This window comes from Accipiter gentilis, chromosome 16, assembly GCF_929443795.1.
Source record: "Accipiter gentilis chromosome 16, bAccGen1.1, whole genome shotgun sequence".
In the NCBI taxonomy this organism is placed as follows: Eukaryota; Metazoa; Chordata; class Aves; order Accipitriformes; family Accipitridae; genus Astur; species Astur gentilis.
In genome coordinates this window covers 4,565,469-4,580,269 of record NC_064895.1, presented here as the reverse complement: position 1 = coordinate 4,580,269, position 14,801 = coordinate 4,565,469, and the positions used below count along the sequence as shown (strand labels likewise).

Genomic DNA, 14,801 nt, shown 5'->3' with positions numbered 1-14,801 from the left:
AAGTGCCACCTAATATTTAAGGAAGCGTAGGTGCAGGCAATTGGACATGAGTGCCTTGATGACTTCCCAGGTGGCAGTTGGCCTCCATTACCTAATTGTTTGCTGTCAGCCCACCAGATGATCATGTAAAACCTGTTAGCTGCGGGGACTTAAATAACAAGTCTTCTTTCACAACTGCCACAGGCTGAGAAGACAAGGCAGGACTTGCTGACGCTAGAAGCAGGGTGGGCGGCTGCCCAGGGAAGCCGTGGGCTACCTGCCTTGGCTGCACTCACTCCCAAAATCCTGGTACCTGTCTGCCCTAGTCCCACTTTCTCTTCCACCTCTTCCCAGGACCATAAGCAGAGTGACTACACACCTGAATTTTGCTTACACCGCTGAGAGACTTGGAGCTGTCTGTCACGCACCCAGTGACCGTGCTTCTGTTGACAAACTAACTCATTCATCACGTTAATTTATCCTCACCATACCACTGCAAGAAAATGCATCAAATTCTTCTCTGAGCTCTGTTTGGGCAGTTGCACAACTTCCAGAAGCGTAAGTGAGGGGAGGATCTGGCTCCTAATCTCCCAGGAGAGTCACAGTTGCTGCTCGGAGCTCCTCCTCCCAAATCCCCTGGCTCTTGGGCAGTTTTCCTGTTGTAAATTGCCCTGAAAGGATGAAAAAAAAAAAAATCTGTTGAGGCAAGCTTGGCTGAATGTTTCATTGTTCCTTTGTTTCTAAACACGTGGAAGCTGATTTACTTCTGCTACTGTCCGGTTAGAAAGGAACAACTGCTTTAAAAAAACACCCACCACCTCTGGCAACAGAAGAGAAAACAATTGGGGTTTGAACATGAATGGCCATAAGTCCAAAGAGAACCACGTCTGACAAAGAAGAAAAAATAAATAGATTTATTCCTGCTACATATAAAGCAAACTGTATGTTTTTAAACCCGTAAGAACAAATACCCTTTGTTTTCAATGCGTGTTTGAAAATGGTGGCTTCGGGAGCAGGGAGAAACAGTTTCCATGCCTTGCTGGGGGAAAATGGCATCAGCACTTCCCGTCTTTGTCAGCAAACTGTTCTCCGACGTTGGCAAACAGCCAGGCCCCTCCACTGCATGGCCAGGGTGCGCTTGCACTTCTCCCAAAAGCCGTGTTTCCCCCTCTTCCCCACAGCTGTCAAGTTTGGTGTTTGCTCCGAGGTCACTGAATAAGCCTGTTAGACAAGCACAAGGTACTATTAACGTTGAAATATTCCTAAGCTGATTTTGTGGATTTTTTTTACAATACTACCAGGGATATAGTAGCACAATATCTCTTGCCAGGCAGCAAAGGCAGGAGCCAAACATATGATGATAGCTACAAATGTATTTTCGTGGTCCACGGAGGGCTTTACTGCAAGTACAAGAATGAGCTCTGATGTCTCCACACTCCTTTGCTTGATTTCTTACTCTTTCTTTCAGGATCCACAAGAAATTTAGCTTGCAGCAAGAGGTGATTTTGGTTTTGCTATGAAAACAGCACAAATGAATAGTTTTCATGTTAAAATCTTAAATTGTTTGCTAATCTTAACTACCAAAAGATGAGAATAATTTAAGAGAAACCACTTAAAGCACTTTGCAACCTAATTATGCTTTTGTGTCCTCTGGCAGTGGGAAAAGGCTTTAAAATGTGGTGACACTGCAGGCTATTTTACCTTGCCAGAAAGATGTATGTGAGTGCATGTGTCAGTAGTGCAATAACCACTGTCTTCTGGTGCAGTAATTTGAAATTATATGCCATTTTCTTACACCTCCTGCAAAAGGGACAATTAAGGACAAGGTCTAAATGCAGCAAAGTCACCTACCCTACCTTCTGGATTTTGTAAAGGATGAAGCTTTTATCAAAATTAAGCTCTTTGTGACTTTGGTATTACTTTCCCTGTTCCAGTAAAATGCACAATTCAAATGCAACATTCAAAAGGGAGAATGCTCCTCAGAAACAGCTTTCTCTCTCTGCCCATTTGATGCTAATATCTGCTGTAGTGGAAAGGACTGGGCAACAGGCAAGCATGCTGCACTCCTGGTCTGCCTTCCTCTTATAAAAATGTTAAAATTTTCCCCCAAATATATTCAGTGTATTTGCAAAGGACTTCAAGGATGTTGCTTTTATATGTTTAAACAAACCCTGAGTGCAGGTGAGGCTTATATAACATTACCGGTGAATGGATAAGCAGACAAGAACAACAAAAGATAACCTGTTTACCCATTCCAGTTGCAAAACCCTCCTGCTGGATGACTTTCTGCTGTCACTTAGTGTCGGTGTAATGCTGAGGTAACCTCAGTGCTGTAACTCCACATCTATAGCAACGCAGGCAAGAGAACCAACATTTGGCTGCCTACCTCATTTGGACATAAAATGCTCCAGACATCCGTTACCATCCGGCAATGGTTTGCATGGCTCTGCAGAGTCTTCACAGGCAACACATCTCTGCTTTGAGGTGTGATAGTTTTTTAGACAAATGCCATATGACTGGTAGAAGTTGAGGAGTGAACCATGAAGTCAGTAGCATTGGAAACATGCCTTGCACTGGAAATCCATGTGAAGGAAGAGGGGACATACATTTGTGCTTACAAGATCAGGAGGGTTTCTCCAAGTACTGCAAATGGTCTAGGAAAAGGGCACCAAGCTGGAAGATGAAAGCAAGCGTCAGTAGGAGGGAGGCTATGAGGGCATCACTCATCCCCAAAGTGGGCATATAAGGAAATAGGTATGCTCTGTTCTGAATCAGGTAAAACCAGATTGTTGATGTGAATACCTATCTGTCATCTGACAGAGGTAAAGGCCCCACAAAACATTCATGGATACAATCAGGTTTGTTGGTACAAATTTGAGGAAGTATGAGAACTCCTACTAAAACTCCTTTGTCTTCTGTCCTTTCTCCTCCCTTCTGTGCTCCTCCCTCTCTCTCTGGTCCTCCTTTCCACCACTGTTTCCATCTCAGGCCTTCAGAGGAAGGAAGATCTGCTTTTCTGCTGCCAGCTGCAGCCTTACCCCTGGCTGCAGGTTGGTACCGGAGATAAAAGGTGTGAACTGCTTGCAGCCCTGCAGCTTTCCAAAGGTGCTGGGTTTCTGCATGGGTCCTGGCTATGCCCAGAAACCAAGGAACAGGGAGACAGGGAGGAAGGACACTCGTGTTATCTGCCTTCTGAACATCAGGACATGCTCCTTACATCCTATCCAAACTTCCCAATGCAGTATTTAGGCGCCAACAAAACTTTCACTTGGAGATCCCTTACTGCTTTGCCTTAAAACTTTTTAGTCTGAGATATTCAGAGCAGACCTATGATGCTCTGTCACACACAGCAGTGTTCTGGCTGCCTAATCTCAAAAAGCAACATCACCCTCTGCACCAACCATGAGACATCATTTTCTGCTCTTTTCCTCTCTCTGTTCATGTGTGTCTCTGCCACAACTCAGTCATTGACCATTGGACTAAATTGGAAACGGACACGAAGCTGAATGATCATTCATTTTGTACTAGTGGACAGACCAACTTGCATTATGATGTTGTGGGTGTGTTGTACAGATCATTGGATTGGGAAGTAGTAGATGAGGTCTTCTTCAGATAATTGGAAGAAGCCTGAAATGAACAAAGTGATTTGGAGCAGTCAACATGGATTCATGAAGGGGGAATTGTGCTTAACCAACCTTATAGATTTCTATGACAAGATGAGTGGCTTGGTGAGTGAGTGGATGTTTTTTATCTTGACATTAGCTAGGTTTTCAGCACTGTCTCCTGTAACATCCTCATAGACGAGCAGAGAAGTATGGGCTTGCTAAGTGGACAGCGAGGTGGGCTGAAAGCTGGCCGAATTGCCAGACTCAAAGGGTTGTGATCAGTGGCACAAAGTCCATCCGGAGGCCAGTCACTAGGGTTGTACCCAGAGGTTGATACTAAAGGCCAATATTACTTAGCATCTTCATTAAGAACTTGGATGATGGGACGGAGCGCTCCCTCAGCAAGTTTGCTGATGATACAAAGCCAGGAGGAGCAGCTGATGCACTGGATGGTTGTACTGCCATTCTGAGGGGCCTGGACAGGCTGGAGAAATGGGCAGAGAGGAATCTCATCAAGCTCAGTAAAGAAAAATACAAAAAGTCCTGCACCTGAGGAGGAACAACCTCATGCTCCAGTGCAGACTGGGAGCCAACCAGCTGGAAAGCAGTGTAGGGTTTAGGGATTAATCCGTGCGGGGCCCGGACGACGGAACACCAATGTGATGATTAAAGTCGCCAGTTTATTGAGCTTAGCTAATCATTTTTATACAATTCTCTAAGTTGTTGAGAGACTTTGATTGGCTACTACATGCAAGCACTTGGTGTCCACACGCACAAGCATAAGCGGTGATTGGTTACATCGGTACTGTCCACGCGCATAAGCATAAGCGGTGATTGGTTACATCGGTACTGTCCATGCGCACAAACATAAGACATAATTGGTTGTGTTAATTAGAGCATACAAGACTTGTCTTAGTCCAATTGGTCAAGATAAGCCCCTGAATTGAGGTTGTTTGTGCCCAGTTCCCTTTATCGTGGAATGTGCACCTGTGTTTTCCTAATTGGGATCTTTCTTCTTCTATCTTCTTATTTATTCTGTTCAAGGCCTTCTAAAGGCGCCTGGAACAATCTTGTGACCATGAGCTATTTTCAGGTCCAATAACTAACTTCCATATAACTGAACCCTACAAAGCAGCTTTGCAGAAAAGGGCCCTTGGTGCCCTGGTGAACAAGTTGACCATGAGCCAGCAATGCTCCCTCACGGCAAAGAAGGCCAACGGTATCCTGGGCTGCGTTAGGCAAAACTTTGCCAGCAGGTTGGGGGAAATGGCCCTTCCCCTCTGCTCAGCACTGATGAGGCCATGCCTGGAGTGGTGCAGCCAGTGCTGGGATGCCCTGTACAAGAAAGGTATGAACTTACTGGAGGGGGTCCCATGAAGTGTCTGAGAGATGATTAAGGGACAGAAGCAATGGTTGTATGAGGAGAGGCAGAGAGGGCTGGGACTGTTCAGACCGGAGAAGACAAAGCTTGGGGAATCTTGTTGGTGGGTATAAACACCTGATGGGAGGGTATGAAGAAGGCAGAGCCTCTTGTCAGTGGTGCCTACTGACAGGAGAAGAGGCAACGGGCACAACTCATGAAATTCCATCTGCAGTAAGAAAACACTTTCTTACTGTGAAGGTGGTCAAACACTGGCACAGGTTGCCTGGAGAGATTGTGGAGTCTCCATCTTTGGAGGTAATTCAAAAGCCACTGGGACATGGTCCCAGGTGGCCTGTTCTAGCTGACCCTTGAGAAGGGGGGGTTGGACTAAGTGATCTCCAGAGGTCCCTTCTGACCTCAACTGTCACGTGCTTCTGTTCTGTAATTTCTAAATTGCTATGCATTTGAACTGCACTTTCTTTATCACGAAAGCAAATCAGTTCCTGCTCACACTACAATGAAGAGGCAGTGATATTAGACTCTCTTCATGCATGAGAACATGTTTGCTGTTTCAGACACAAAGTCTGAATGTAGCTTTTCAGATGTTTTACAAAAAGTTGGATTTGAAGACAGTGTGTAAAAAGAACATTTGTTATATGAGACTCAAATGCTGCTTGATTTTCACAAGGTTGAATCATAAATTTCTGAGGCTTTGCCTTTGCTGGGAGCTGCAGTACTTGACCAGCCTCCTCATCTGTGAAGGGCTCCTTGGGTCCTGTATAGTACATGATGTGCCATCAGGTACTGCTAGATGTAACCACAAAGGCATAACATTCCTCTAGTTCTGTAGAGAGTCTGGTGGCAAAACCAAGAAAAGATTTGTGTACATTAAAATGAGATGTCATTATGCCTCCTTTATAGATACAGCCTGTTCTCGCTAGTGAAAGTTGGTGGGACGTACACATATTACATCTGTACTACTAAATGAAACAGTCCAAGGGGGCTGACTCACCTTGAGGCCAGTGCAACTCACGTCCCTACAGCTAAACTCTCTTCTCCTCTGAGCAGTGTGGCCGCATCCTGCCTGCCTGCGTAAGTCTTGGGCCATGCCTGCAGAGTGCGGGTCAGCTTGGGCTAGGACCATGCAGGGAATAAGATAACCGTATGTTTTCTGGCCATATATGGCCAGCCAGGACTGTTTGCTTTCCTAGGACTGTATATGAGCCCCAAACTCTTTTTCCACCTCATGGGTAGGGTTAGGTATCTCCATGGTTCAAAGCAACCAGTACTCCCATCAAAGGGGCTAGTTAATGTTAACAGGCTGTTAGAGCAGTGTTGCCCAAGATGTGGGCTGTAATTAATTAATCAGGTTAAAAGACATGATTGAGAAAGTAGTTGGGGCATTAGAAAGAGCAACTAGGGGTAGATTAATATATTACTTGAGTAGTTAGGGAGAAGGGTATGAATGACAGAGTTCACCTAGAGCAGGAGCACGGACCAAAACACTTGAAAATGCTGCTGTATAGCAAAGTCAAGAGGAAACATTGAAGTTTTTCTTACCTCCTTCTTAGTCAAGGTTGTTAGAGAGGGAGCCCCATGAGAGAGCCCTGAGACATCTCAGGAGACGAAGCACCTGCCTGTTCTGAGTGACTGCTGAGAGGGCTGATGTCCTGGTTTTAGCCAGGATAGAGTTAATTGTCTTCCTAGTAGCTGGTATGGTGCTATGTTTTGAGGTCAGTAAGCTGGGCAGGCTTCACCCTTCTGTCAAGGAACATGGCAGCATGGCTGCAGCTGGTCTAGTTGTCTTCTGTGCAACGCTATTGGGTTTGGATGGCTCACCCAGCAAGCTGAAGACTTTAGTTCAGTTGCATGTTCAGCCACTAACAACCACCTCCCAGGAGGAGCCCCCAGGCATGGTCAAAGCTCCCACCAGAGGAGGGCCTGGTGACTGGGAGTCTACCTGCTAGGGGAGACGTCTGAGTCTCCATACTCTCTTTCTCGGTACACTACTAGTGACTGCTTGAACACTGATCCAGCTCCCAAAACCCAGGACTCCTAACCCAATGCCTGCCTGCAAGGCTGCAGTCCTTTCTTTCTGCTATGCCTTCTTCTCAATTAACATTGAATTGTGTAAAAACATAACTCAGTCAGACCAGAGAGCCAATGTTTTTTCCCTGGCAGATGTAGATGCTTAGGGAAAGAACAGGAGAAACGGCCGGTACAAAATGATCCTTCCCTGCCATATTTCCCACGTTCCAGCAGCCTGTGGTTTGGGGATTTCCTCGGACAAAGATGGCACCCAGACCACAGCAACCAGAATGCTGAATATTAAACCAGATAGTATCAATAATAGTAATGGCAATGATGATGATGCCGCTATCTAACTACCGTAGCTACGTCTTTTCCATTAATTCGGCTAATCACCTGCCAAACCCTTCCATATTTTGGCATCCATAACACCTTGCAGTGATCAGTTCCACAGTTTACTTAGATGATTTAATTTTATGTACCCTTATCATGTTACACCCCCAGCTGCCTATTTTCCAGGAGAGCAAGTTCTAACTTAACTTTGTCTCCCTTGTTATGAAAGACTTTCTATTTTTCTGAAAATCCCCTCTGGCCTTGGCCATTTGTCGCTCTGTTTTATGCTTTTTGAGATTAGGCAGGAAGAACACTGCAGAGTAATGAAGATGTCAACTCATTGCAGATTTATACAGAGGTTTAAAAGTATCTTCTGTTTTGTTCTCTGTGGTAGCAAAGCCCAATAAAGAGGATGGAGAATTTCCATCCTTTCCAGAGGCCCTTTAAAAAATACGCTAAAGAATTTGTTTAGGTACTCTGTGTGGAGATTATGTGTATTCGAACCCTCTGAGGCAGCAGAGTATCTGACCTTCCACTTTCTGAGAAGTGCCCTAACCGCAAGGGTCTCATATGAACTTTGAGACATCTTTTCTGCTAAGCCCTTCTTGAAAAAAAGAAAGCAGCCACTATTGCAATTTGTGGATTGTCATTGCCTGTTGTTTACCTTCCAAACTGAGTCCCTCTGGGACTTGGGCATTGCTGGTTTGGGCAGTGACTAGACCTACACAGGTCTCTTGGTGCTGCCCTCTGTCTGGAGAGGTGTGTGCTGAGACGCCTGGGAAACTTGGACGTCAAATGTGAGAGGAGTCTGGAGCTCAGACCCTCGTAGAAGACAGCAAATGAGCAAGGGTCTGATGCCTCAACCCGCCTTGGAAAAAAACATTGATATAAATGGACTTTTATCACTCCCAATCTAGATAAAAAACTGCTGTAAGCCTGCAAAAACCTAAGTTCATGTTAGGTTCACTGCCGTAAGTGACATAAAGCTTCAGCCGCCATCCCACGGCTGCAGGACACAGCCACTGTCCCAGTGCTGCACTGGTTGTGTTGGACCCGGCTGCTTTCCAGCCTCACCCGTGAGAAGCTCCCTCTCCTCACCGCCAAGTCCTGACGTTTCGACTGAGGCCAGCAGCCTGGTCTCCCTGTAAATGTACTGTTTTACCCCAGAAGCGCTTCATTCCTTTTCAGTTTGTATCTGCCACGCAGAAAGACGCAGAGGGAGGATGGAAACCCCAGCTTTTCTTGGGAAGAAGGAATTGCTAGGATTTCTGGAAAACAGTTGCCAGTTGCATGTCTAAAACTGGTTCCAGGGTAGTTAGATGCAGAGGAGTTCCTGCCTACCTCACCGCGTGCCAAAGCTAACAAGGTAAGAATATGAAAGCATTCCTTGGCAATCATTTGAGGATGTCTAAGTTGGAAAGAGTGACTCAAAGTTAGAGGAGCTTTTCTTTTTTTTAAATTTTATTTATTTTCTTTTAAAGATAAAATTTTGCAAACAGGAAGGCCTTCCATCCCAAATAATATGCCAGCCTTATCTGCCTTGGACCATCAGGCTTCACAGACACTGCTGAACTCTCCCCACTATCTAATCTTCCTTGGCTTGCTCCTGTTCTGCCCACTCTTGCGTTCCCTCCTATCTCCTCGCTTTATCAGATTGCCTTTGGTGGGTTCTCCTCATCTTCTCACCTCTCCTACATGGCCTGCGGGTCTCCATTTCTGCTGTCTGTTCTCCTGTCTCTGGATAAAAGCAGAATTTCATTTGCTTGTCTCCTTGCAGACAATTTACAGCTGACTTTATACCAGACCTGCCTCTTTCTGCCCACACTGAAATCTCAGCTTGTTTCTTTGAGATTAGCTGCCAGATAAGCTGAGCTTGGCCAAACTAGAGCTCTTCAGCATCTCCCTCTTTTCCTTCTGCCTTTTTTGGTTAACCGTGGACAAAAAAGCCACATACAAGCTTGTAGCTTGGGCACTCGGTTCCCACATGCGGGCTGCCTAAGCCTTGCAGAGTCTTCCTTCATAATGACAAGTAATGAGGCATTTTAAGAGCACTATTGGGTGGCTCCTGCCTGTGTCTGGCTCCACAGGTTTTTCTGTCTCTTCCACCACTTGGGCAGTGGGAAGCAGGCACAGCCTCCCACTTTGATTCCTTAGGGTGCGGCGCTGCTGGCGTGCAGCCGCAGAGGGGCAGGCAGCTGCCTTCCTCCAAGGCAGGGGAAAATCAGGAGGGAGAGCTTACTCGGGACCAAAAGAAGCAGTTGGACAGGAGACTCAACCATGGAGATGTCCTGCCTCGGGAGAGAGAGGGAGATGAGAGGGGGGAGGTTCTTGAAGAGCAAGGTAAGGCTGGCAAAGAGGGAAGTGATGATGAAACGAGTCTTTTTCCCTGAAAACCATTGTTGCAGTTCCTCTTGACTAGGTTTAGCTGTGCTTCTTGGAGCAGGCAGAGCTCATGGGAGCACTATGACGGAGCAGTCGGGATTTGCTGCGTACGTGTGAATTCAGATTATTTTTTTTTCCCATTCCCATCATCACAGAAATCATCAGGCAGGTCACAAAACTGGGAACTTGGTGTTATGTCAGTGTTTCCTACCCCATTGAAAGAACTTTTGAAAGTAGCTGCTAAATCACCAGCTCCTGTTGTAGGACCTGTCATAGAAGCTGATCTCCAACTGGAGGTATGCCATGAAGACACGACACTAGTATTTAGTGATTTCAGCACTGTCTGTAAAGTCCCCTGGGAGGCACATGCCACCTGTGGTGTGCCAGGACACAGCCCACAGATGTCTTTTCATGGTAGGTATCAGACAAACACAAATCTGGCTGATTTTGAGTCCTTACTGCCAGTGAGGTCCACCAGTAGAAGTTGTTTACAGGGAAGTAGCTAGTACAGGCCAAGTTTATATATGCTCTGTATTTGTTCATGATAAAAGGTAGGAAATGGGTGTGCAAGGCTGTCACTATGTCATCTCTCTCAAACTCTTGGCACAGCCGAGGAAATGTTGTAAATATAGAGCAGTTTGATGATAAAATCAGTCATAATGCTTTTCACTTTAATTGCAATTAGAGCAGCAGACTCACCATACCACCACGCTCTTCTAGACCAGCATCATGCCTCTGGTTGCCATACGGCAACAGGAGGAGCTAACTGTGCGGTGTTGTAGCATATCATTGCAACAGCAAACATGTTTGGCACCAAAGTTTTCACACTACAAAACTCTGTTGGCTGCATTAGGACAAAAGGGAGATAAAACCTTCCTTTCAGAATGGAAGCAGAGCTGGAAAAAGAAATCAGCTCCGCTGATGTCCTAACCGGTAATGCACCTGGCAGACCATTCCCTCTGGACAGCACAGTCCTGGAGGAAGCGTTCCTCTCCCCCAGAGAACAGCATGCCCTGGTATATCTTGAAAACCATTACAGAGTTTTGTACAAACATAGGAGCACAGAAGGCAGCCAGCGAGAAACACAGCAGCCTGCAGAGCTTTTCCCTGGATACTCTAGTTGCACGGTTTGAATCTTCCAAGTTTCCTTTCTGTTGTGTGGATTTTGCTTTTCCAAGGTGGGATGAGAAATAACGTCTTGTCCTAGCGCTCACTGGGTTTGGATTCAGGGCAAGTGTCACATTTTAGGAGCTCATGGCAAGACCAAACACGCTGTGTTGCTGGAAGCCACGGTCACAGCTGGAAGGACCGCAGTGGGCTGCAGGGCTGCCCTCTCCCCTCCACGCCTTCGAACTCTTATGGCCTGAGTGGGAATGGGCAGATACCACCACCACCACGTGCTGGGATGGCTGGGAAGCGGAAAGTTGGAATGAGTTTCCAGGAACATGTGGACGCTCCCTTCTGGAGGTCTGCTTTTTGCCCGCATCTCTGGAAATGGCCCCATCCCTCACCCAGCAGCAGCAGTGGGATGTGTGCCAGTCAGGCTGCGCCATAAGTAAAAGGGAAAAGACAAAAATCTGAAATATGTCATTCTGTGCCGTTCGCTGAGGAGGCCCGGACGGTTTTACTTAAAACAGTGAGTGAAGTTTGTTGTCTAGAAGTGGTTATTTTAAGAACAAGACCTAACTGCATTTCAAAGGGGAATTCTGCTCTTTACCTCACATGGCTGTTCAGCACGTGTCATGTCCAGAAGCACTTGGATGTCACACGTTTTAATTCAGACAGTGGCAATTTTGCTCTCGGCAGTGCAAATGTGCAGCTGAACCGAAGTTCTGAAAGGGACGAGCTGGCCTATTTCCCAGCCTGTGCTACGGCAATATCCTTTACAAACACACACCAGGTCTGTCCCGCTTGTGGGACATTTACAGAGAACACCAGCCTGGAGGGCTCCCGGCCGGGGTGTCCCTGGGACAGTCCCACCACCGGCCTCAGCTCCCCTCCACACAGCCGGCGAGGGCTGAGAAGTCACCGTAGCTGCTCTGCTGAGCCACCCCAGCGGGACACCAGGACATGAGGAGGTTTGCACCGGTTGCACTGGTTGGGGCTAAGCAACTTGGGCCAAAATTCACAGAGGATTTGGACCTGAAATACCGCTGTGGCTCTGGCTCCTTTTTCTCTTTATTCCCCAGAGAACAGTTATTTTCTCTCTCCAGCTTACTGCATTGCCTCTTAACTTAGAAGGCCACCTAGGGCTGGTCCTGGGCTTAGCAATGAGCTTTTCCCAACCTCATCCCTGCCTGTGCCATCAGCACACCCCAGCGAGGACCCTGGCTGGTTTTACACTCTCCCCGCCGGGGTTATTTTGCTTTGCTGGGGATGTTACCACTGTCACAGCTCAGGGGGTCACATCAGAGTTTATACTGCATTGCTTTAGTTCAGCCTGCCGCGGTGAGAAGTTACAGGCAGAAGTGGTTTGTGCTCAGTAGTCCAGTTCGTGTCTGAGACAAGCTACTGCTCGGCCGCATCTGCTCCCCAAAATCAGGGGGACTCTGGAGAGCCAGCTGCTGGCTTTGCATCCCTCCGCTAACTTCCCTGGCAATCCTCTGTCCTGTTGCTGTTTAAAATCAGACAGGCTGTAGCTGGTGCCAGAGGGATGAGTAACGCACAGGAACGCTGCAGGGTGGGGTGAAGGGTATGAAATGTGGGTGATGCCGAGCCTTGCTTCCCCTTGGTGGAAAGGGTTTTTTTTCTGGAAGGCTTTCCTGTTTTTCATTAGCCAGCTCTGCGACAGTCTCTGGGCAAGGAGTCCCTGTCCCTTACACCGCCAAGAAAAATACTGCAAGTTCTTGGCCTCTGAATGCCCATGTTGTGAGTAAGCTGGCAAGGATTAGATGTCCAGCACTGCCTGCGCGTGCATGGATGGGAACGGACAGGAAGGCATATAGTCCAGCCTAGTAAATAGTTGAAGGGAAAGAATAAACCTAACTGAAAAATGTTGGAGAGCTTGAGGTCATCTTGGCATAGCTGCTTCCCCAGCACAAATCAAAGAAAGGGGAGGAAGCGGGACGTTTCAGAGACTCAACGGTAAAAGGCTTCACTCCTTTATGCTTTCTTCTCCGTTGCCCCCAGCCTCTTCTTCTGAACGTGGCCTGCCAGAGCAACACACACAAAGGGACTCCTCGCTTCCACACAGACTGGCTGTAGTCAGATAGCAAGGCACTCTTTAAGATGCCTTCGTCAAAATCTGTACCATCGTCCTCATAAAAAACTGCTTTCTTTCTATCTAATTGCATTTAATAGGAGCTTGGACTTTCTCCAGAGTAAGAACAGTAGTTGTTGCTTAAATATTTTATAAACTAGCATTTTTCCAGCCAGAACACGAACTCTTGGAAGTCAATGACAAGGAGCCATCATGCACCAACACTTTCATTTGTGATTTTTGAGCACAACGTGTCTCTGGGTATTACCCTCACTTTGCTTCACTGGGGTCATAGGATTCACCCGGTTGTTCAATTCGTAGCCAGCATGTATGGACAGTTACACTTTTTTTCTGGAAAGACACTGCATTGTTTAAAGGGAGACGAGATGCTGTCGCTGCCATCTCTAAGCCTTTGCAGCGGGGATGGCAGGGTGAGCGGTGCAGGCAGCAGGAATCCCCCCCAGCCCTCGGTGGGGCTGCTGCCAACGCTTGTAACCTGCCGGCAGCTCCGGCGAAGCATGGTGCAGGTCAAGACCACGTTATTTTGGTTCGGGATGGTGGTATCTCTGCAAGGAGGACCCAGAAACACCCAGAAGTGGAGTATGGCTCTGCAGTGCTGCCTGCAGCTGTGCAAGGTTCACTTTTAGGGCTACCCACCTTACAGCCTTTACACTCCCCTAGCTGATTTGGGAGGGTGGAAATAAAATAAATCAGGGACATTTTCAGGAAATGATTTCTGTTATAATTTGCTAATACAGTCAGAATAAATATTGCATCTGTCAACTTTGATAAAGTCCTACCAGAAACCAGGTGGGCCTCTGTCTGGAAATGTGCTCACCGATGGGGCACTCTTGCCTGAGCAGCGCCGTTAGCTGCGCTGCAGCTGCCTTTCTAATTTGGGCTGCAGGCAAAGCGGTGGGAGAAGAGCATGTCTTGGATCTACAGATAAGCAAGCTGTAGAAACTTGCACTTACTTCTCCCATTGCTTTACAGAGTGAATCCTCCTGCCCGAGAGGGAATGGACAGATAGCCCTGAAGCCTGCAAAGGCTTTCTGAGTTCACCTTTCTAGGAGAACCTTGTAAGGAGATTCTCCTTTCTAGGAGAATCTTATTCCACGGAACAGTGTATCAGGTTTGCATGGCAAGGTTTTGGTAGCGGGGGCGGGGGGGGGGGGTTACAAGGGTGGCTTCTGTGAGAAGCTGCTGGAAGCTTCCCCCATGTCTGACAGAACCAACGCCAGCTGGCTCCAATATGGACCCGCCGCTGGCCCAGGCCGAGCCCATCAGCGACAGTGGTAGCAGCGCTGGGAGAACAGATTGAAGAAGGGGGAAAAAACTGCTCAAAGGCAGCCAGAGAGAGGAGTGAGAATATGTGAGAGGAACAGCCCTGCAGACCCCTAGGTCAGTGCAGAAGGAGGGGAGGAGATGCTCCAGGCGCCGGAGCAGAGATTCCCCTGCAGCCCGTGGGGAAGACCCTGGTGAGGCAGGCTGTGTCCCTGCAGCCCAGGGAGCTCCACGGGGGAGCAGATCTCCACCTGCAGCCCGGGGAGGACCCCACGCCGGAGCAGGAGGATGCCCGAAGGAGGCTGTGACCCCGTGGGAAGCCCGCGCTGGAGCAGGCTCCTGGCAGGACCTGTGGCCCCGTGGAGAGAGGAGCCCACGCTGGAGCAGGTTTTCTGGCAGGACTTGTGACCCCGTGGGGGACCCACGCTGGAGCAGTGTGTGCCTGAAGGACTGCAGCCCGTGGAAAGGGCCCACGCTGGAGCAGTTCGTGAAGGACTGCAACCTGTGGGAAGGACACACATTGGAGAAGTTCGTGGAGGACTGTCTCCCGTGGGAGGGACCCCACGGCGGAGCAGGGGCCGAGCGCGGAGTCCTCCCCCTGAGGAGGAAGGAGCGGCAGAGACAAGGG

The 14,801-nt window shown here is 47.9% G+C and overlaps 1 protein-coding gene across 5 annotated transcripts in view; it reads right to left on the bottom strand.

Moving 5' to 3' along the window:
• Positions 1–546: 546 nt before the first annotated feature.
• The window catches only part of GCLC (glutamate-cysteine ligase catalytic subunit), a 54,164-nt gene continuing 39,909 nt past the window's right edge, over positions 547–14,801 (bottom strand). The window contains exon 17 of one of the 5 annotated variants that reach the window (XM_049819377.1): positions 547–650. In XM_049819377.1, the coding sequence (XP_049675334.1) occupies positions 562–650 (89 nt within the window). In that variant the 3' untranslated portion in view covers positions 547–561. Of the gene's footprint in view, positions 651–8,876; positions 13,456–14,801 lie in introns of those variants that run through there. The other 4 variants (XM_049819379.1, XM_049819380.1, XM_049819381.1 and 1 more) reach the window with 4 other exon arrangements.